The 21,420-nt window shown below is 38.1% G+C and overlaps 1 protein-coding gene across 3 annotated transcripts in view; it reads left to right on the top strand.

Moving 5' to 3' along the window:
- The window catches only part of BARD1 (BRCA1 associated RING domain 1), an 83,054-nt gene that overhangs the window by 43,778 nt on the left and 17,856 nt on the right, over window positions 1-21,420 (top strand). For all 3 annotated transcript variants that reach the window (XM_045481136.1, XM_045481138.1, XM_045481137.1), the window contains one exon: window positions 17,230-17,338. In XM_045481136.1, coding sequence (XP_045337092.1) covers window positions 17,230-17,338 — 109 coding nt within the window. The remainder of the gene's footprint in view (window positions 1-17,229; window positions 17,339-21,420) is intronic.

Here is a 21,420-nt window from a genome sequence, read left to right as displayed (position 1 = left end):
CTAGGAGCTTCGATTAGTGACGGTAAGACTGGTATTAAAGGGACAATGGTAAGAGGCTGGAGAAGGTGGCAGAGGCAGACAGAGGCATAGTGTGCCACAGGGTTCAAATGCTACATTGGAAAGTTCTTCCTGCACATGGGCCAGGACCTCAGTGAAGAGGTGTGTCCAATAACCTGGAGAGGTGAGTCTGAGCTGAGGTAGTGACAGTGAGCAGTGTTGGGGGTGGGAGGGGAGGGAGAGAATTCACTCTTTTCATCAGCTTCTTCCTTCACGTGAAGTCTGATAAGTTAAGAAATATCTTACTAGGGTTGTGATTAAAATTGGGTAAGGGTGTGGATTATAGTGGAATTTGGTTTTTCATTGAGAAACAGTATGTTTTTCCATTTATTTGAGCCTTCTGTTACACATCTTAGTAAAGTTTTTCATCTATTTTATATGTATCTGCATTTATGCATGCACTTAACTATTAGATTTTTCTAGGCATTTGATTCTTTTGTTGCTGTGGTTAACTGGATGTTCTGTTAATAAATACAACTTGTCATTCCTGATGTATAGGGAAGCTGTTGATTTTAGTACATTTCTCTTATATCTAGCCAACACCTAATTCTAAGGATCTGATTATCATTTATCAATTCTAACTTCTTATTGCATTTGCCAGTGTTTCTGGAACAATATTATAAAATAATGGTGATAGTTGGCATACTTGTTTTATTCTCATTTTTCAAAAATATTGACTCTAGGTTTACAGTCAGTATTAAAATCAATATTAAAAAATAAAGATCTTCTATTTATTTTGCTATTTTTTAAGAAGACTATACCTTATTAAATGATTTTTAGCTTATAATGAGGTGATCTTAGACCTTTTGCCTGTTGGTATCATTAATACATTTTAAAATATCTTTTTAAGTTTTATTTTATTTCGAGAGAGAGAGAGAGAATGCCAGCATGAGTTGGGGAGATGCAGAGAGAGGAGAGAGAATCCCAAGCGGGCTCCTCACTGTCAGCGCAGAGCCTGATGCGGGGCTTGAACTCAGGAACCATGAGATCATGACCTGAGCCGAAGTCAGATTCTTAACTGACTGAGCCACCTAGGCACCCCTACATTTTAAAATATTAAACCATGTTGTATTTCTGTGATAAACTTAAATACACTGTGCTATTCTTTAAGCAAATACTTTACATCAGTTTGCTAGGATTTTATTTAGTATTTTTGCATTTCTAGTTATGAGTTGAAATTATCTGTTTTTTTATTTTTAATTTTTTTGCCCGCAGATTTTTATATTAAAATCATATTCATAGTTTCTTTTTAAAAATTTATTTAAAAATTTTTAATTCAGTATGGTTAACATACTGTTATATTAGTATCAGGTGTACAATATAATGATTTAGCAATTCCATACATTACTCAGTGCTCATCAAGGTAAGTGTACTCTTAATCCTTTTCACCTATTTCACCCATCTCCACACATCCCTACCAGTAATTGTCTGTTTGTTCTCTACAGTTGAGAGTCGATTTTTGGTTTGCGTCTCTTCCCCTTTTTTTTCTTCCTTTGTTCATTTGTTTTGTTTCTTAAATTTTATATATGAGTGAAATCATTTGTTATTTGTCTTTCTTTGACTGGCTTGTTTCACATAGCATTTACTCTCTAGATCCATCCATGTTGTTGCAAATGGCAAAATTATATTCTTTTTTATGGCTGAATAATACTCCACTGTGTGTGTGTGTGTGTGTGTGTGTGTGTGTGTGTGTGTACACATACATATACTGAATCATTATTCATTCATCAAATGACGGACCTTTGGACTGCTTCCTATAGTTTGGCTATTGTAAATAATGCTGCAATAAACATCGGGGTGTATGTATCCTTCAACTTGGTGTTTTTGTATTCTTTGGGTAAATACCCAGTAGTGCAATTAGTGGATCCATAGTGGATCATTCTACTTTTAATTAAAAAAAAATTTTTTTAATGTTTGTTTTTGAGAGAGAGAGGGAGACACCAGAGCTTGAGCAGTGGAGGGGCAGAGAGCTAGGGAGACACAGAATCTGAAGCAGGCGCCAGGCTCTGAGCTGTCAGCACAGAGCCCGACATGGGGCTTGAACTCATGGACCATGAGATCATGACCTGAGCCGAAGTCAGATACTTAACTGACTGAGCCACTCAGGAGCCCTTCTATTTTTAATTTTTTTGAGGAACCTCCATACTGTTTTCCACAGGGGCTGCACCAGTTTGCATTTCTACCATCAATGCAAGAGGGTTCCTTTTTCTCCACATCCTCCTCAACATGTGTGTGTCTTGTGTTGTTGATTTTAGCCATTCTGACAGGAGTGATAGCTCAGTGTGGTTTTGATTTCCATTTCCCTGATGATTAGTGATGTCGAACATCTTTTCATATGTATGTTTGCCATCTGGATGTCTTCTTTGCAGAAATGTCTGTTCATGTCTTCTGCCCATTTTTAATTGGATTATTTGTGGGTGTTTTTTTGTGTTGAGTTGTAGAAGTTCTTTATATATTTTGGATACAAACCTTTTATTGCTATGTCCTTTGCAAATATCTTCTCCCATTCTGTAGGTTGTCTTTTAGTTTTGTTGGTTGTTTCTTTCAATATGCAGAAGCTTTTTATTTTGGTGTAGTCACAATGGTTTATTTTTCTTTTGTTTCCCTTGCCTCAGGAGATACATCTAGAAAGATGTTGCTATGGCTGATGTCTGACACAGTACTGCCTATGCTCTCTTAGAGGATTTTTATGGTTTCAGGTCTCATATTTAGACCTTTATCTATTTTGAGATTATTTTTGTGTGTGATGTAAGAAAGTGGTCCAGTTTCATTCTTTTGCACGTTGCTGTCTAGTTTTCTCAACACCATTTGTTGAAAAGATTGTCTCTTTTCACTGGATATTCTTCCCTGCTTTGTCAAAGATTAATTGACCATATAATTGTGGGTTTATTTCTGAGGTTTATATTCTGTTCCAGTGATTTATGTGGCTGTTTTTGTGCCAGTACCATATTCTTTTGATGACTATAGCTTTGCAATATAACTTGAAGTCCGAAATTGTGATGCCTCCAGCTTTGTTTTCCTTTTCAAAGTTGTTTTGGCTCTTTGAGTCTTCTATGATTTCATACAAATTTTAGGATTGTTTATTCTAGTTTTGTGAAAAATGCTGTTGGTATTTCGATAGGGGTTGCTTTAAATCTGTAGATTGCTGGGGCTCCTGGTGGCTCAGTCAGTTGAGTGTCAATTTCGGCTCAGGTCATGATCTCACCACTTGTCGGTTTGAGCCCAGTGTCAGGCTCTGTACTGACAGCTCAGAACCTGGAGCCTGCTTCAAATTCTGTGTCTCCCTCTCTCTCTGCCCCTCCCCTATTCATGCTCTTTCTCTCTCAAAAATAAATAAATTTAAAAAAAAATTAAAAAAAATCTGTAGATTGCTTTGGGTAGCTAGTACAGACATTTTAACAATATTTGTTCTTCCAATCAGTGAGCATGGAATGCCTTCTTATTTTCCATTCATGTTGTCTTCAATTTCTTTCATCAGTATTTTATAATTTTCAAAGTACATGTCTCTCACCTCTTTGGTGAGATTTATTTCTAGGTATCTTACTATTTTTGGTGCAGTTGTGAATGGGATTATTTTATTAATTTCTCTTTATGCTGTTTAATTATTAGTGTTATAGACGTGCAATAGATTTGTGCACATTGATTTTATATCCTCTGACCTTACTGAATTCATTTTTCAGTTCTAGTAGTTTTTTGGTTGAGTCTTTTGGGTTTTCTTTATATGGTATCATGTCATCTGCAAATAGCGAAAGTTACCAATTTGCATGCCTTTTATTTCTTTTTGTTGTCTGATTGCTGTGGCTAGGGCTTCTAGTGCTATGTTGAATAAACATGGTGAGATTGGACATCCTTGACTTGTTCCTGACTTTAGGGGAAAGCTGTTTTTCCCCATTAAGTATAATGTTAGCTGTGTTTTTCATGTAAAGCTTTTATTATGTTGAGGTATGTTTCCTTGAAACCTACTTTGTTGAGGATTTTTATCATGAATGGATGTTGTCCTTTTTCACATGCTTTTTCTGCATCTATTGAAATGATCATATGTTTTTTATCTTTTTTGTATTGATATGATGTATCAAATTGATTTACTTGTGAACATTGAACTACCCTTGCATCCCAGGAATAAATCCTCCTTGATTGTAGGAATTGATTTTTTTTAAATGTATTGTTGGATTCAGTTGGATACTTTGTCAGTGGTCTTAAGAGATACTGGCCTGTATTTCTCTTGATGTCTTTATGTGGTTTTGCTATCATGGTAATGCTGGCCTCATAGAATGAAAATGGAAGTTTTTCTTTCTCTTTTATGTTTTGGAGAACTTTGAAAATAATAGGTATTAACTCTTAAATGTTTGGTAGAATTCATCTGTGAATCTGTTTAGTCATGGACTTTTGTTTGGTGGGAGTTTTTTGATTACTCATTCAACCTCATTGTTGGTAATTGGTCTATTCAGGTTTTGTATTTCCTCCTGCTTCAGTTTTGGTATGTTACATGTTTCTAGGAACTTATCCATGACTTCCAGTTTGTCCAGTTTGTTTCATAATATTCTCTTACTGTCCTTTGTATTTCTGTGGTGTTGATTGCTATTTATCCTCTTTCATTTGTGATTTTTTTTTTCTTTGAGTACTGTCTTGTTTTTTGATGAGTCTGGCTAGAGGCTTATCAACTTTGTTGATCTTTTCAAAGAGCCCTCTTTTGGTTTCATTGATTTGCTTGTTCATTTACGTATTCATTTTTAGTTTCTGTATCATTTCTTTCTGCTCTCGTCTTTATGATTTCTCGTTTGGGGTTTTATTTGTTTTTCTTTTTCTAGCTCCTTAGGTATAAGATTAAGTTGTTTATTTGAGATTTTTCTTTTTTCTTGAGGTAGGCATGTATTGCTATAATCTTCCCTCCTAGAACCCCTTTTGATGCATTCCAAAGATTTTGGACCTTTGTGTTTTTGTTTTGTTTTTTTTTTTTAAATGTTTACTTATTTTTGGAAGAGCCCAAGTGAGGGAGGGACAGAAAGGGAGAGAGGGGGACAGAGGATCTGAAGGGGGCTCTGTGCTGACAGCAGTGAGCCCATTGTGGGACTCAGATTTAACTGTGAGATTATGACCTGAGTTGAAGTCAGACACTCAACCGACTGAGCCACCCAGGTCCTCAGACCATTGTGTTTTTATTGTCGTTTGTCTCCATGCATTTTTTGCTTTCTTCTTTGATTTCTTCTTTGATTTACAGTCATTGTTTAGTAGCATGTTATTTAATCTCCTTATATTTGTGCTCTTTCTAGATTTTTTCTTGTGGTTGATTTTTAGTTTCATTGTGTTACTGTCTGAAAAGATGCATGGTATGACTTTGATCTTTTTTAATTTGTTGAGACTTGTATTGTGACCTATGTGATCTATTTGGGACAGTGTTCTGTGTGCACTTGAAAGAAATGTGTATTCTGCTGTTTTTGGATGGAATATTTTGAATATATGTGTTAAATCCATCTGACCAGTATGTCATTCAAGGCCCCTGTTTTCTTGTTGATTTTCTCTTTTGATATGGGTCAATTTATGTAAGTGGGGTATTCAAGTCCCCTACTATTGTATCACTATTGATTGTTTCCTATATGTTTGTTATTAACTGTTTTATGTACTCCATGTTGAATGCATAAATATTTATATTCTATCTTTTAAAAAAAAATTTCTTTTCTTTACATTTATTTATTTTTGAGATACAGAGTGAGACAAAGCATGAGCAGGGGAGGGGCAGAGAGAGAGGGAGACACAAAATCTGAAGCAGGCTCCAGGCTCTGAGCCAGTGGTCAGCACAGAGCCTGATGTGGGCTTGAACCCACGAACTGTGAGATCATAACCTGAGCCAAAGTCGGATGCTCAACCGACTGAGCCACCCAGGTGCCCCTATATTTGTTCTGTCTTCTTGTTGGATTGTCCTCTTACTAATTATATAGTGTTCTTTGTCTTGTGTTACAGTCTTTGTTTTAAAGTCTGTTTTGTCCTATGTAAGTATTGCTACCTAGGCTTTCTGTTGACATCCATTTGCATGATAAATGTTTCTTCATTCTCTCACATTCTATCTGCATGTCTCTTTAGGTCTGAAGTGACTCTCTTGTAGTCAGCATATGGATGGCTCTTGTTTCTTTAGCCTTGCCATCGTGTCATCCTGTGTCTTTTGATTTGAATGTTTAGTCCATTTGCTTTCAAAGTAATTATAGCTAGGTATGTATTATTGCCATTTTGTTACTTATTTTGCTGTTGTTTTTATAATTCTCTGATCTTTTCTTGCTCTCTTCTCACAGTTTTCTGTCTTTCTTTAGTGATACATTTGGACACCTTTGTTTTTATTTTTTGCATGTCACTGGTTTTTGATTTGTGGTTACCATTAGTTTTGTATATAATGTCTTCTGCATATAGCAGTCTATATTAAATTGATAGTCGTTTAAATCTGAATCTATTCTCTACTTATCTTGCCCCATGTTTTAGGTATATGGTGTCATACTTTACATCCTTTTATTTTGTGAATCCCTTGACTTTTATAGACATGCTAATTTTTACTGCTTTTGTGCTTCCTACTTTTCTTACCTTACTTATGGTCTTTTCTTCCCACTTAGTTCCATTTAATGTTTCTTGCAGGGCTGGTTTAATGGTTATGTATTCCTTTAGCTTTTATTTGTCTAGGAAACTTTTTTCCCCCCCTCCTATTCTGAATAATAGCCTTGCTGTGTAGAGTATTCTTGGCTGCAGATTTTTCCTTTCAGCACTGTGCATATATCATGCCATTCCCTTCTGACCTGCAAAGTTTCTGCTGAAAAATCTGCTGATAGTTGTATGGATACAACGATCTTCTTTTCTCTTGCTGCTTTTCAAATTCTGTCTTTATCATTACTTTTTGCTGTTTTAGTTACTATGTACCTTGGTGTGGACTTTCCTGGCTTGATTTTGTTGTAGGAATCTTTGTGCCTCCTGGATCTAGATATCTTTTTACTTCACCAGATTAGGAAAGTTTTTAGCAGTTATTTCTTCAATTAAATTTTCTGCCTCATTTTTTCTCTTTCTTTCTTCTTCTGGGGTCTCTCTAATATTTGCATTATGTTACACTTGATGGAGTCCCTGAGTTCTTTTAGTCTGTTTTCAATTTGTATAATTTTTTTTCTCACCCCTGGTCACTTGATTACTTTCCATTACTTTGTACTCTCAGTCACTGAATCACTTTTCTGCTTCCTGTAGCTTACTATTTATTCTGTGTACTCTATTTTTAATTTTAATTTCATTTATTTTATTCTTCATCTCTGGCTCTTTTTAAGGGTCTCACTGATGTCCTCCACCTTTTCCTCAAGTCCAGTGAATGTCTTTATTATCATTACTTTAAATTCTTTATTAGGCATTTTTTTTTATCTCCATTTTATTGAGCTCTCTTGCTGTGATTTTGTCCTGTTCTTTCATTTGAGACATATTCTTCTGTTTCATCATTTTGTCTCTGTTTCTTTCTTTTTTTTTTTTTTTTAATTTTTTTTTTTTTTTTCAATGTTTATTTATTTTTGGGACAGAGAGAGACAGAGCATGAACGGGGTAGGGGCAGAGAGAGAGGGAGACACAGAATCGGAAACAGGCTCCAGGCTTTGAGCCATCAGCCCAGAGCCTGACGCGGGGCTCGAACTCCCGGACCGCGAGATCGTGACCTGGCTGAAGTCGGACGCTTAACCGACTGCGCCACCCAGGCGCCCCTCTTTTTTTTTTTTTTAATGTTTGTTTATTTTTGAGAGAGGGAGACAGAGACAGAGCGTGAGTGGGGAAAGGACAGAGAGAGAGAGAGACAGAATCCAAAGCATTGGGCTCGAACCTATGAACTGAGATCATGACCTGAGCCAAAGTTGGATGCTTAACCATCTGAACCACCCAGGTGTCCTTCTCTGTGTCTGTTTCTGTGTGTTAGGAAAGTCAGCCAAGTCTCCTGCCTTGTGAAGTGATGGCCTTATGAAGAAGAGGTCCTGTAGTGTCTTGCAGTGCAGTGTCCCCTGTTCGCCAGAACATGGCACTTCATGGGTGTCTCCTGTGTGTGTTGCATGAGCCCGGCTATTGTGTCCTGACTGCTTTTTCCTTCAATCTAGTCATCTGCAGTGGTTCTCTTTGCCAGTTGTGGGCAGTGTTGGGTCCCTGGCAAGGGTGGGGTGCACAGTTTTAACAGAATGCGTGATATTCCATGAGGGCCCTCTGCCACTACCACGACCAAGGCCCTGTGAAGTCTGCAGGTAGGGAGATGTGGTATTAGTAAGGCTTGCACGGGTCTTCTGGGGGAGGGGACCCACAGCACTGGAACTGAGGCCGGCTCGACTGGCGGGAGCGGGGCTTGCTATAGACAAGTTAATAAATGTTGGCGCTGCACTGTTGCCCACAGGTGGCTGTGTGTTCATGCCTGGCAACAGGGGAGGGAAATGTTCTCGGTGTAGTCTCCCTGCAAAACCTACCCCTTGCTCTGAGATGAGTAAATAACTCTCCCGTATCCCCCAGGTGTTTCCAAACTGCTGCTGCAAGATGCTGCTGCATCTCCCCAGGCTGTATGTTGAGCTTTCTTTAAGACCTGAATTCTACTTCCTAATGCCCTCTGGGCTCTCCCAGAGGGAGAGTATTCAAATTTCAGGCTTTAAGTCCTGCTGGTTGTAAGAACTGTGAAGCTTCTTTCACTTTCAAAGCCAAATGTTTTGGGATTTGTCTTACCTGTGTAGGCTCCCACGATGGTCCTTCTCTGTGCCTGTGGCTCCCTCCCTCCCAGGGAGACTGTGGTCCAATTAGCTTCCTACCACTTGTATGCCCTTCCTACCTTCTTCAGTGTGACCTCTACTCTTCTCTCTCATTGTGGGGTTTGTTCTGCCAAGCTTTGGGTTGTTTTCTGGGTTATTTACACTGATATGAGTATTACCTAGTTGTATCCGTGGGGCAGGGTGATCTTAGGGTCCTCTTACTCCTCCATTTTACCAGCCTCTTCTCTTCCACTTCCTAGAAAGATACTCAAGGATGCATTCTGCCTTCTCTGGTCTCTGGAACACGCGTGGAGTATCTTACAGAAATAAGCTCTCCCTCCATTCGGCACATCATTATCTATTTTGATAATTTGTATAGTATATAATATTTGAAAATCTCTCTAGTTTTGTTACTAGTAGTTGCCACTCTGAAATAGTAACGTATTGATAGTAGAATACAGGAACTAGAGTGAAGATGGACTTTTTGTTGTCTCATTACTTTATCTTTACATATATTTTATATTTTATTTTTTTTAATGTTTATTTATTTTGAGAGAGAGAGAGAGTGCCAGTAGGAGAGGGGCAGAGGTAGAGGGAGAGAGAGAGAATCCTAAGCAGGCTCTGCACTGTAAGCAAGGAGCCTGACATGTGGCTTGAACCCACAAATGGCAAGATCATGACTTGAGCCAAAATCAGGAGTCAGATGCTTAACCAACTGAGCCACCCAGATGCCCTTTAAATTTATCTTTACATATTCCCTGTATACTATAAAAATAAAGTTTACTTATTTTGCAGTTTTATCTGAGACTGTGATTTTTAGGAGTCTGCCCATGAAGATCATCTTACTGATGCTTTGCATAGGGCATACCAGTGAGACAGGGTCTGTGAGGAAATACTGTATTTATTATATTTCTTATATGTATAGCAGAGTATCGCAAACCCATAAAGGTTTGGATCTGCCTTTATATGATTTAGTCAAATGCTGTGATCGTTCTTGAGTACTGAATGTTAAAAAATACTGTCTTTATTTCTACATACTTCAGGGCCCTTTAAGCTAAGGAGACATGGAAGCCAGCCTTGGGTCCACTGATTTGCACTGTAGTATAGACACAAGGAATTGGTGGTTAATATAGTTCCTATTGAAAGCATGTTTAATAGACGACTTATGTCCTTGACACCAAACGTAGATTCTTTTTACTTGACATTTGATATATTTTGATTGATTTTATACCTTTTCTGCTACTGTAGGAATTTAACTTGAATTATTTCAATTGGATATAAAGCAAACTTGTAGAGAAGAGTAAAGATTTTTATAATTTAGTCTTGGGAGGGAGAAGAAAACCTGAGACAAAATCCAGCCTTAGACTAAGGGTATTTTTGGATGTCTTTGGAATGTAGCAAAGCTTGTATATGAGGACTAAGGGATCCATGTTAGAAAGTTCTGTATTTGGATATGTTCTGCTATTAAGTTGTCATAAATGGTGCTAAGACCATGAGACTTGGCGTGCCTGGGTGGCTCAGTCAGTTAAGCATCTGACTAAGGCTCAGGTCATGATCTCACAGTTTGCGAGTTCGAGCCCTGTGTTGGGCTCTGTGCTGACAGCTCAGAGCCTGGAGCCTGCTTCAGCTTCTGTGTCTCCCTCTCTTTCTGCCCCTCCCCTACTCACACTGTCTCTCTCAAAAATAAACAAACATTAAAAAGAAAAATTAACCAAAAAGACCATGTAACTTAAAATTTTGGAGAGAAGGCTCAAGAACCATTTTTTTTTTTTTAGTATTGCTTATAACGTGTGAAAATAACAGTCTTTTTATAGCCCAGGCGGTGGAAAGAGTCAACAACTCAGAAATATAATTAGGAATTGAATATTTATGGAAGGCCAGGTATGAGAAAAGAAAGAATGGAATATGGTTTATCACAAAGCTAAATGAATTTAAAAGCAATTTGTTGAATACTGGTGGAAGAAATCTTGAAACCTTATAAGGTAAGACTTGGTAACTAGGAATTAACTACGTATAGTACTATCATTGATATTCTTTATCTACTGTCTTCATTGTTTAATTTAAAAAATCCAGGGACTTTTAAAAGTTCACCAGTGAAGTCTTCTAGTCCTGTATTTTCTCATGGAGGCTGTGATCCTCCGCTGTGAACTTCCTACTGTAAGGTTTTGGGGCCCTAAGTCTTTACGATAATGGAGGGAATATGTGTATAGTAGAAGGTCATATATATCTACTTCAAACTTTATCTTTTGTTTAGACTTAATGTTATTCTAATACCTTACTGTTTTTTAAATCACAATTTACTTACAATACTTTCTTATTTGCTTTGGCCTTTTGCTATGTGAACTTTGCCACTTTTAAAAATACATTTTACATTTAAATATAATATTAATTCATTTAACTCTGATTTTACTTATGTTTTGCATGAGAAATTACCTCTTATGTACTAAAATAAGAGCCCATTACCCAAGAGGGAAAATTACTTCTGTTTTAAACTCAGATAAAAAGTTTCATATCTTCTATGCTTCTTCTGTGTCTGTGAATATTTATATTGGTGACTGGTCAAAACTTCAGTGGCTATCTATCTTCCCTACTGCCTTCAGTGCATCCAATGCGAACCTAAAACAAAGCTCTTACATCCCATCAGAACTATTTTGACTGTATGGAGAATAGCATTTTTTTTTTTTTTTAAGAGATATATAAAGTTTAGGATTTGGCACATGGTCTGCCATTAGCGTAGTTTCCCTTGCAAGCGTGTAGAATTCGTAATTGGAAAATATTATATGGAAATTGGACCTATTAATTGTCCCATTGCCCTAGTTAATTTTTTAAAAAATTAATCTCCTATAACAGATAATTTATGTTTTACAGCTTAAAAAATAAATGTTGCTCTTTTGAATTTCTGTGCTGTTTCCTGCTTCACAGCAAGCCAAGTGACTTGAAAAATTAAAATCTATGTGTTTGCAATTTTATAGGATTCATAAAGGATTTCATTCATGGACTGTCTTGGTAGCCTGTCATGCGTGATAGGTTTAGTATTAGTAAAAATGCTTTTTGCATGAGTATCTGGGACTGAATGATCTATGTATGCAAATGGAAGTCTAAATTTGCCCACCTCTCCTTCTCCCCTTTTAAAAGTGGTGAGACTTCTCTTGGGAATAGTCATGGGCAGTTTCCACCATATTCTTGGACAGAAAGGACATGAAAGGGTTAATGCTGTGACCTGAACTGTTGCTTTTGGGGTGAAGCTGAATAGTTACACACAGCAGTTCAACTCTTTAGTAAGAACTTACTTCTCATCAGTCTTAGTGATCAAAAAGAATCCTAGTGAGGACAGTTATTCTGTCTTCAATTAATAATCAGTCACAGTGATAGTCTCCTGTACGTGTGACATGTCACTTTTCTTCAAGTATTACCTTTTTTTCAAATTTTATTTATTTACTTATTTATTTATTTATTTATTTATTTTCTTTAATGTTTGTTCTTTTTTGAGATAGCACGAGCAAAGTAGGGGAAGAGAGAAACAGGGAGAGAGAGAATCCCAAGCAGGCTCTGCGCTGTCAGCACATAGGCCAACTTAGGGCTTGATCTCCCAAACCATGAGATCACTGCCTGAGCTGAAACCAAGAGTTGGATGGATGCTTAACCAACTGAGCCACCTAGGTGCCCTGCAATTATGTACATTTTAAACTGATTTTTTTTTACACTAAGTCTGTAAAGAAAATGTTAGTCCATGCAAATATATCATTATGGGGAAAGAGGTGTGACTTTCTTGTACCCATATCACCCATGTGATATGCTGTCTCCTCTTACTCTGGTTTTTCGAAGGTGCCGTATAAAAACTTGTCTCTAATTTCAGATTTCAGTAGTCCACGACAAAGGAGAAACATGACAGGATTTAATAGGCTCTGTCTCCTGTGATGCAGGACTGAGGCTTAACTGATTATCTTTCAATCTGTAGCATTTGTATGTGCCATTCTCCAGTTCATTAGCAATACAGGAGGGCTCAGGGTTTAGTGAACTGTGTATAAGCAGAAGCTGTCCATAATCCAAGTGCATGTTTAAAGACCATATGAGATAGTAAGCTTTGTGTAGTAAGGACTCTAAATGTAAATTAGAATCCTGCCTGTCATTTTATGAAGGAAAACTTCAGTACAAGCATCTTACTTGTGCAGACAATTGTTTTACTGGTTACTTTTGTTTGAAGCCCACAAGCTGATGGTGGTGCTTTGAGAAGTCATTTCATTAATATTATTCTATGTTGTCGTAATGGACTTTTATTCATACCTGTGTAAAAACAACTATGCTATAGTTACTACTTATTAAAGTACACTTGATTGGGCTCCTACCTTTTATGTCTGTGAAGTGTGAAATTTTCAGTTGTTTTGTTAAAAAAGTCTTTTTGTGTACAGTGATTTTTTTGATGGCTTATAGTGTGACATGGTTTTTTGTTGTTTATTCATTTTTGCACTTGGTGGTTTAAGACCCAGAATATGGATTCATTATCTCAGATTTCTGTTTTTTGATTGTCATACTTACAGAATATATGTGTGAGGAGATTGTTTATTTGGTATGTGAGCACAGTATTTTAAGAGAATGAAACTGAGAAGTATCAAGTATAGTGGATGAAATTAGTTGCCTTTTGAAATAAACTGAGATTGTTTGCTCTAAGTGTATGGGAATTTGGAAAGACCCCAAATGTAGCACAATGACTTGTCACTTTGTTGTAAATTAGAGAGCCAAAACACAATACAGTTCTTGTAGAGAAAGACTGTTGTCGGAGGAAGGTTACAAGTTATTGAACCTAGGCCTAAAGGGAAATCTGAGAGTACAAATTTATCGATATTTACCAGTGCTAATCCAAAAAGAAACAGTGACTGAACCTGATAGTGATACGTAACAGTGATTAGAGAAATGTTTGCTGTGGTTCATTTCTTTTCTTGATCACTAGCTTTCTCTTCCTGCTATGCCATCAAAACATCTTTCCCATGGTCATTAATGACCTTGTCTCCAAACTGGTGCTTTTGTCCCTCATTTATGTGCCCTTCATGCAGCATCTGAGTTGACAGCTTCCTCCTCCCTCTTCCTTCCACTCTGTTTCCTTCCAGATCTTTCTCTATACATTCAGTGCAATTTTAAAAGCTGGTATTGTACCATGTTTGCCATTTTATATCTAGTTGAACACATTGCATTTTCATGGCTCACTTTAACGGCCATTACATGGACATACCATAATCTTAAAAACTATGAAGTCTTATAAAAGAAATGCTCATTTTAGGACACTTTCTGGGGGGCTCCTGGGTGGCCCAGTCAGTTGGGTGTCCAGCTTTGGCTCAGGTCATGATCTCACAGTTCGTGGGTTCAAGCCCTGTGTCAGGCTCTGTGCTGACAGCTCAGAGCCTGGAGCCTGCTTCGGATTCTGTGTGTGTCTCTCTCTTTGCCCCTCTCCCACTTGTGCTCTGTCTCTCTCTGTCTCTCAAAAATAAATAAATATTAAAATTTTTTTTTTAAAAGAAAACTTTTTTTTTATGTTGGCATATTTTTTTAAATTTATTTTTAAAAATTTATTTATTTTAAATTCAAGTTAGTTAACATGCAGTGTTTATGGGTTTCAGGAATAGAGCCCAGTGATTCATCACTTCCATATACCACCCAGTGCTCATCCCAACAAGTGCCCTCCTTAATGCCAATCACCCATTTAGCCCATCCCCTCCACCCACCTCCCCTCAATTTGTTCTCTGTATTTAAGTTTTGTATGGTTTGCCTCCCTTTCCGTTTTTATCTTGATTTTCCTTCCCTTCCCCTATGTTCATCTGTTATGTTTCTTAAATTCCACATATGAATGAAATCATATAATATTTACCTTTCTCTGACTGACTTACTTTGCATAGCATAATACACTCTAGTTCGATCCATGTTGTTGCAAATGGCAAAATTTCATTCTTTTTTTTTGATTTTTTTTTTTTAATTTATTTTTGAGAGAGAGAGAGAGAGAGAGGCAGCGCATTAGTGAGGGAGGAGCAGAGAGAGAGGGAGAGACAGAATCTGAAGCAGATTTCAGGCTCTGAGCCATCAGCCCAGACAGAGCCTGATGTGGGGCTTGAACTCATGAACCATGATATCATGACCTGAGCCGAAGTCAGACACTTAACTGACTGAGCCACCCTGGCACCCCAAGATTTCATTCTTTTTGATCACCGAGTAGTATTCCATTGTATATATATTCCACATCTTCTTTATCCATTTATCAGTCAATGAACATTTGGGCTCTTTCTATAATTTGGCTATTGATAGCGCTGCTGTAAACATTGGGGTGCATGTGCCCGTTCAAATCAGCATTTTTTTATCCTTTGGATAAATACCTACTAGTGCAATTGCTGGGCTGTAGGATAGTTCTATTTTTAATTTTTTGAGGAACCTCCATACTGTTTTCTAGAGCTGCTGCACCAGTTTGCTTTCCCACCAGCAGTGCAAGAGGGCTCCCCTTTCTCCACACCCTTGCCAACATCTGTTTCCTGAGTTATTTTAGCCATTCTGATAGGTGTGAGATGGTATCTCATTGTGGTTTTAATTTGTATTTCTCTGATGATGAGTGATGTTGAGCATCTTTACATGTGTTTGTTAGTCATCCGAATGTCTTCTTTGGAAAAATGTCTGTTCATGTCATCTGCCCATTTCTTCACTGGATTATTTGTTTTTTGAGTGTTGAATTTGAGAAGTTCTTTATAGATTTTGGATACTAACCCTTTATCTGATATGTCATTAGCAAATATCTTCTTCCATTCTGTCGGTTGCCTCTTAGTTTTGTTGATTGTTTACTCCCAGAATAGCTAGGGCAGTCAGATTGCCCTGCATCATAACTCTCCTGTGTTTTTTCTTTGGCGCACAGCTGGGATTCAAAACCCAAAGTCTTAAAGGACCTGGCATCACTCAGACTCACTCCCTTCCTCCTCCAGAGCAGAGCCTCTCTGCTGAAGAAAGGCCCTTGGCTGGCACCTGCAAGGTCTTTTGTCCTTAGGGGGGCAGTAAACCCCCTTCCAAAAGTACTCCAGGAAGGGGACTGTTCCCTCCCAGTGTATCCCAAAGATCACTACACGACACTATGCACTCAAGTACCTCGTCCCTTCTCTCCAGGAGCATGCTCCACAGTTCTGCTCCAAAGAGAGTTGTGCACTTCCACAACCTCAGAGTTTGAGCTCCATAAGCTGTTTGCAAAAAAGAACTGAAACCTCAGTACTTCTTGTTCCCCCATCCATGGTCCAGGGAGGTTTTCTTCTTGTGCTGTCTCAATGCTGCCCTATCTCAACACCTCTCTGTTCTGTCTCTTCATGGAAAGGTTCCCTTTTCCTCCACAGCTAAGCTGTTTTTCTCTGCTGATTCACATCCATGCGCCTCGTACTTGCCAAGCTGTCTCCCTACAGCTATGAAGGTCCTTCTGCCACTCTGCAGATCAATTTCCGGGGTGTTCCAAGTACTCTGACTTCAAAGCAGCTGTGTTTGAGGGACAAGGAAAGCCCAGGGTCCCCTCTACTTCTCCACCATCTTAACTCTATCATTTTAGAAAACTTTTTACCATAATACAATATATTAAAATTATTTTGAAACCATGTGTAAGGAAGTGGAATAGTAGACAAAAGTTGTACAGTTTTACCAACTTATAATTAAAAAATGAATGATGGGCAGTATTGAATATTATTGGAATAAACAAGGAAAAACACAACCTTAGTTAAGTCATTGGAACCTTTTTGTTTTCTTATCTATGAAATAACAGATTTCTACAGGTCTCTGAATTCCCTTCCAGTGTAATATTCAGTGACTTATGAATTAGCACATTCTGAGAAGTCTGCATCAACTTATTCCCTAAACCACAGTTGGTTCTCTTGATGGCTGTGGTTACTATATAATGTACATACATATTAAAATTAATTTTAAAAGTGCCCTGTCCACTACTTTATTCATTTGTTTGTCATGTGGCACGGTTTTCTTTCTAGTGGATCTGAATGCTTGTCCTGTGTATTTATCTAATTTCTGTATTTGTTGACATAGAATACAGAGACTATAATAAGTATGGTAAATTATTTTTATTTGCATTTGAAAGCATCCTACCCTTGGTGATTAATGATTATAAAGCTATATTAAAAATGTGAATATGAATACAGAAGAATACAGAGTTGTGAAAAAATTCATGTGTAAGTAACAATATATCCAATTAAAAATACTCCCTAGAATGGTGTAATGTCAAATTGAAATTTCACGTGTTTTTTTCCGTTGAATTCAACAGCTTGTGGTACTTGATTCTTATGCTTTGTATGAATTCTGAGTCATTTATTTTAGTATAAAAGTTGTGTATTATTAAGGAAGTTGAAAAAATTCATCCCCTGGTGCATCCATTTAGTTAAATATCAAGTCACACATTCTATTTACTTAAACCCATCTGCACTTACTTTACCAGTAACATATTTGGTTTGCGGCCTGTGGATTATGCAGACGGTGAAAATATGAAGTCACTATTGCTGCTACCAGAGGAGAATGAATCATCATCAACTCGCCATTGCTCAGTAGTAAGTATGGATTAGGCTTTGGGAAATTTAGGTCTTTTGTTGAAATTGATTATGAAAGGAACATAATACATCAATTTCCAGTTAGCAAGTTGCTTTCAATCACCAAAAAATTATTCAACATTTTCTTTGTATTAACTACTGTGAGTTCAAAGACTATTATAATCAGAATAAATCCATCAACAAATATTTATTGACTCCCATATATATTTTAGGGAGCATTCATACTGCAATCAGTGTGACAGATAGAACTCTTATTCTCAAGGAACTCACATTCTAATAGAGATGTCTGTAAGACAGAGATGTCTGTAAGACAGATGTCTCTTACAGAGACACTCTGTAAATATGTAAACTAATATAAATGAAATAATTTCAGGAACTTAAATTGTGTGGTTTGAAGATTTTGTAGAGTATAATTGAGTGGAGCTTGAGGGCTCCAGAAAAGGCACTGCATTAGCTGGAGTCATTGGAGGGCCTTTAGAGAACTGATGTTTGATTTGAAACCTGAATGAGGAGGAGGAGGTATCCAGGTGAACATCTGGAGGACAGGTGTTCCAAGCAAGTGTATAGGGTCCCTTAGTGGATGAGTGTGGCATATTTGAAGGCTAGAGAGAAGGTCCTACTTGACGGTGACTAGTCAGTGTCTAAGAGTACTGGAAACCGCTGAAAGGATTTAAAGCAAGGGAGTGACATGATTTGGTTTATGTTTTAGGAAGTTCACTCTGGCTACTTTGTAATAAAGAGACTGAGGTGGGGCAAGAGTGGAGGCAGGGAGATCACTGAGGACTATTTCATTGTGACAGGATGAGCTATCATGACCTCCTGGATTAAGGTAATAGTGGAAATTACGAGAAGTATGAAGTTGAGTGTCTATTTTTGAGTTAATGGTACCATACTTTCTGATGGATTATATGTGAAGTGTGGATAAAGAGTAGAATTAATATGACTAGCAAAGGGGTAGTAGATGGTGGGGCCGTTTCCTGCTGTGGGGGAAGGAAATCAATAATTCTCTTGACCAATTTTATGTCTCAGCATAAGTGGAGCAAATGGAGATCTTGAACAGGCACGTGAGTCTGTAGTTCAGGAAAGAGCTACAAGCTAGAGAAAGTGAAAAGAATGCTTATTCCATAGGAATTTACAGTTTAATGGTGAATATAGATATAAAAAAAGTTCATTACATACTGTAATAAATTTATAATAGAAGCCATAAAAATGTACAGGAGATCCACAGAGAAGGAAGAAGCTGATTCCAGAAGGGATCAGAAGAGCTTCACAGAGAAGGTAACAAGAAAGCTTGTAAACTTGTAAAGGTAAAAGTTTTAGCAAGGCATCTAATAGAATGCTGTTGGCTGCAGATGACAAAACATTTACTCAAATGCCTAAAGGCAGTATACTCTTTTATATAAAGGTAATCCCAATTTAGAATAGCTTTCTTTGGTGAGTTCAGCAATTAAATGGCTGTGCTAGAGACCCACATTCTTTGTCTTTCTGCTTTGCCATCCTCAGTTTGGTGGCTTTGTCCTCACCAATCTCCCTCCAGTGGTTATAGGGTGATAGCCACAACTGCACATGTGACTGTGTCCACCATTAAAAGAAGGACTAAAACCCTTCCTAGAATCTTCCACTGGACTTCCCCTTATGTCTTACTGGTCAGAACTGGTCACGCAGTTCGTGTTGACATACTTCATGGTTGAAGGCCGGGAAGGTTCTTGAAGAGTGGATATCTGGAAAAATGGGATTCTGTTAGCGTGGAGGAAGTGAGCATTGCCGCACTGCAGTCAGGTATACAAAGTGGGGATGGCAGTCATAGACAAGGAAGCATAAAGAATCTTTGAAATCTGAGAAACTAGTTAGTGTGAGAGGAGCACAAGGTATATTATCAGAGAAGAACCAGAGGTCAAGAGTGAAGTTGAGATCAGAATGTAAAAGGCTTTGGCTCCCCCCAGGAGGAGTTTAGACATTACTACGCAACAGGGCACTCTTGTGCATTTTCAGTGTATTGGGACCGCAGAGGACAGCCGAGAGTGGGCCAAGACCAAAACCTGGTTAGGAGGCTGTGTGGTAAACAGAACTCTGATGGGAAATGGTGGTGTGATGTGGGCAGGGAGAGAAGATGAGGGTTTTTCAAGAGAGGGGTGTGGTGGGTACACTCAGCTGCTCAGATAGGGGAAGAAGAGAGAAAGGGATGAGTTCAGGTCAAAGATGTGGTCATAGCTGCTGTCGCAGGCTGGTTACTTTTGTGCTCTGACAACTGTTTATCTCTTGCCTTCTCCTGGACGTCAGCCCTGCAAGTGTGCACCAAGGTGGTTTTCATAATGAACTACAGGAGAAAGTAGAAATCTTTCTACTTTACTAGTAGAAATTTACTAGTTTACAAAGAAGAAAGCTGAAACCTAGTATGATTTGCTCATGGTTAACGAGCCATTAAAAAAAACGGAAGAAAGAAAGTAGGGTTTTTTTGAATGGATCAGTGAGAATTTGAATTTCTTAAATCTTAGGTCAGTACTCATTCAGTTCCACCATACTTAACAGGTGTAAATTGGCATGTATTTATTCATTTGGACTTGAACTCTACTGGCAGAACATAGCATAACTGAGTTGTCATTTGCCAATGTTCCTTTTATGAAAAGCTGGAGAAGAATTACATCAAATGTGTCAAAAACAAAGATACCTTTATGGTGGTCTTGGAGTGTGAACATGGCGTTGTCCTCAGAGAAGAGGAAGTTGTTTACCCCACCCCCCCCAGTTCTACCCAGTTACTGCTGTGTTTTTATAAAGTGTAAGAAGCCTGTACCTTCTGCATGTCTCATGGACATGGCCTCACAGTATCATTATTACTATATTCATGGTAGATTTCTGGTGAAGGAAAAGGTAATGGTTATATGGTAAGTCCTAAGGTGAAAGGGTTGTGTCCTTCTGGAATCTGTCTTCCCTCAGCTGCTGCCAGACCCCCTTTCACTCATCATTTTTCAGCCACGTTGCACCACCTCACTGTTTCTAGAATCCACTAACATGCTCCCATTTCAAGTCCTCAGCACGAGCTGTTTTCTCTGACAGGGACAATTGTAGGGAACTGGACATAGATGTGGCACTCTGCATCACTCCCTTTAAATCCCACTCAGGTGTCATCCTATCTGAGAGGGTTCTGTACTACTGTTTGTCAAGTAGCAGCCTCCCAGGGCTTCGTATCCTCCCAACCCTGCTTTATTTTCCCTCACCACTGATCACTTGACAAAATACATTTTTATTTTATTGGGTTTCCACCCTCCCTTCCAGTTAGACTATAACCTGCATGAGGTCGAGGACTTGCCTCTTTTGTTAATGTAGCAACCCCAGTACTGACAACAGTGTCTGGCAAATAGTAGGCGCTCAATAAATGTATGTTAAATGCATGAGAGAGTACTGGAGGGCCCTCCCTGATACATGCTTGCTCCTAAAACCAGGACAAGTGCTTAGTAGCTGAGTCTGAATTCCTTCAGATTTGTGATTTCCAAGTCCTGGGAGCTGCTTCAGGAAGAGCATCATGTGGAAGGAATTGGGTGATAAGTGTGTGGGGTTTGAGTGTCTTTACTTCCAATCTAGAATTTTTGTTTCATGGCTGTTGGAAGGCATTGTTTGAAATCTGAGAAGCTATCTCTAGTGACTTAAAAGGCTGTTGCTGTGTTCATTTTGTTACTTCTCTGCCCATGCTCCTTTTGAGTAGCATTTTTATCCTTTTTCTTTTCATAATTTCAAACCCTATTTTTTATAAACATTAATTAAGAATTTAAGAAAATTTTTCATAAGAGTTTAATGCCATGTACATAGCAACTAATATCTATAAAATCAGGGTATTGAACCCTTGGATGTGTTCTGAACATCTTTTGAACCTCATGGTGAATAACCTCTGCTTATTCAAACCACGTGCCTCCTCACCCGCACCTCCTGCCCCCAACAGATGTGTGGCTTTGGTGGCTGTTTGCTTTATGTTGTTGTTGTTGTTGTTAATAGTATTCCTTAACTATGAGAAATTAGTGTCGGTTTCTATTTTTTGTTCAGACTTACAAGCGATGATAGGAAAATGCTTGGCCCACTTTGGTGCTCTT

The sequence above is a fragment of the Leopardus geoffroyi genome, chromosome C1 (genome assembly GCF_018350155.1).
Source record: "Leopardus geoffroyi isolate Oge1 chromosome C1, O.geoffroyi_Oge1_pat1.0, whole genome shotgun sequence".
Classification (NCBI taxonomy): domain Eukaryota; kingdom Metazoa; phylum Chordata; class Mammalia; order Carnivora; family Felidae; genus Leopardus; species Leopardus geoffroyi.
This window is presented reverse-complemented; position numbering and strand designations above follow the sequence as displayed.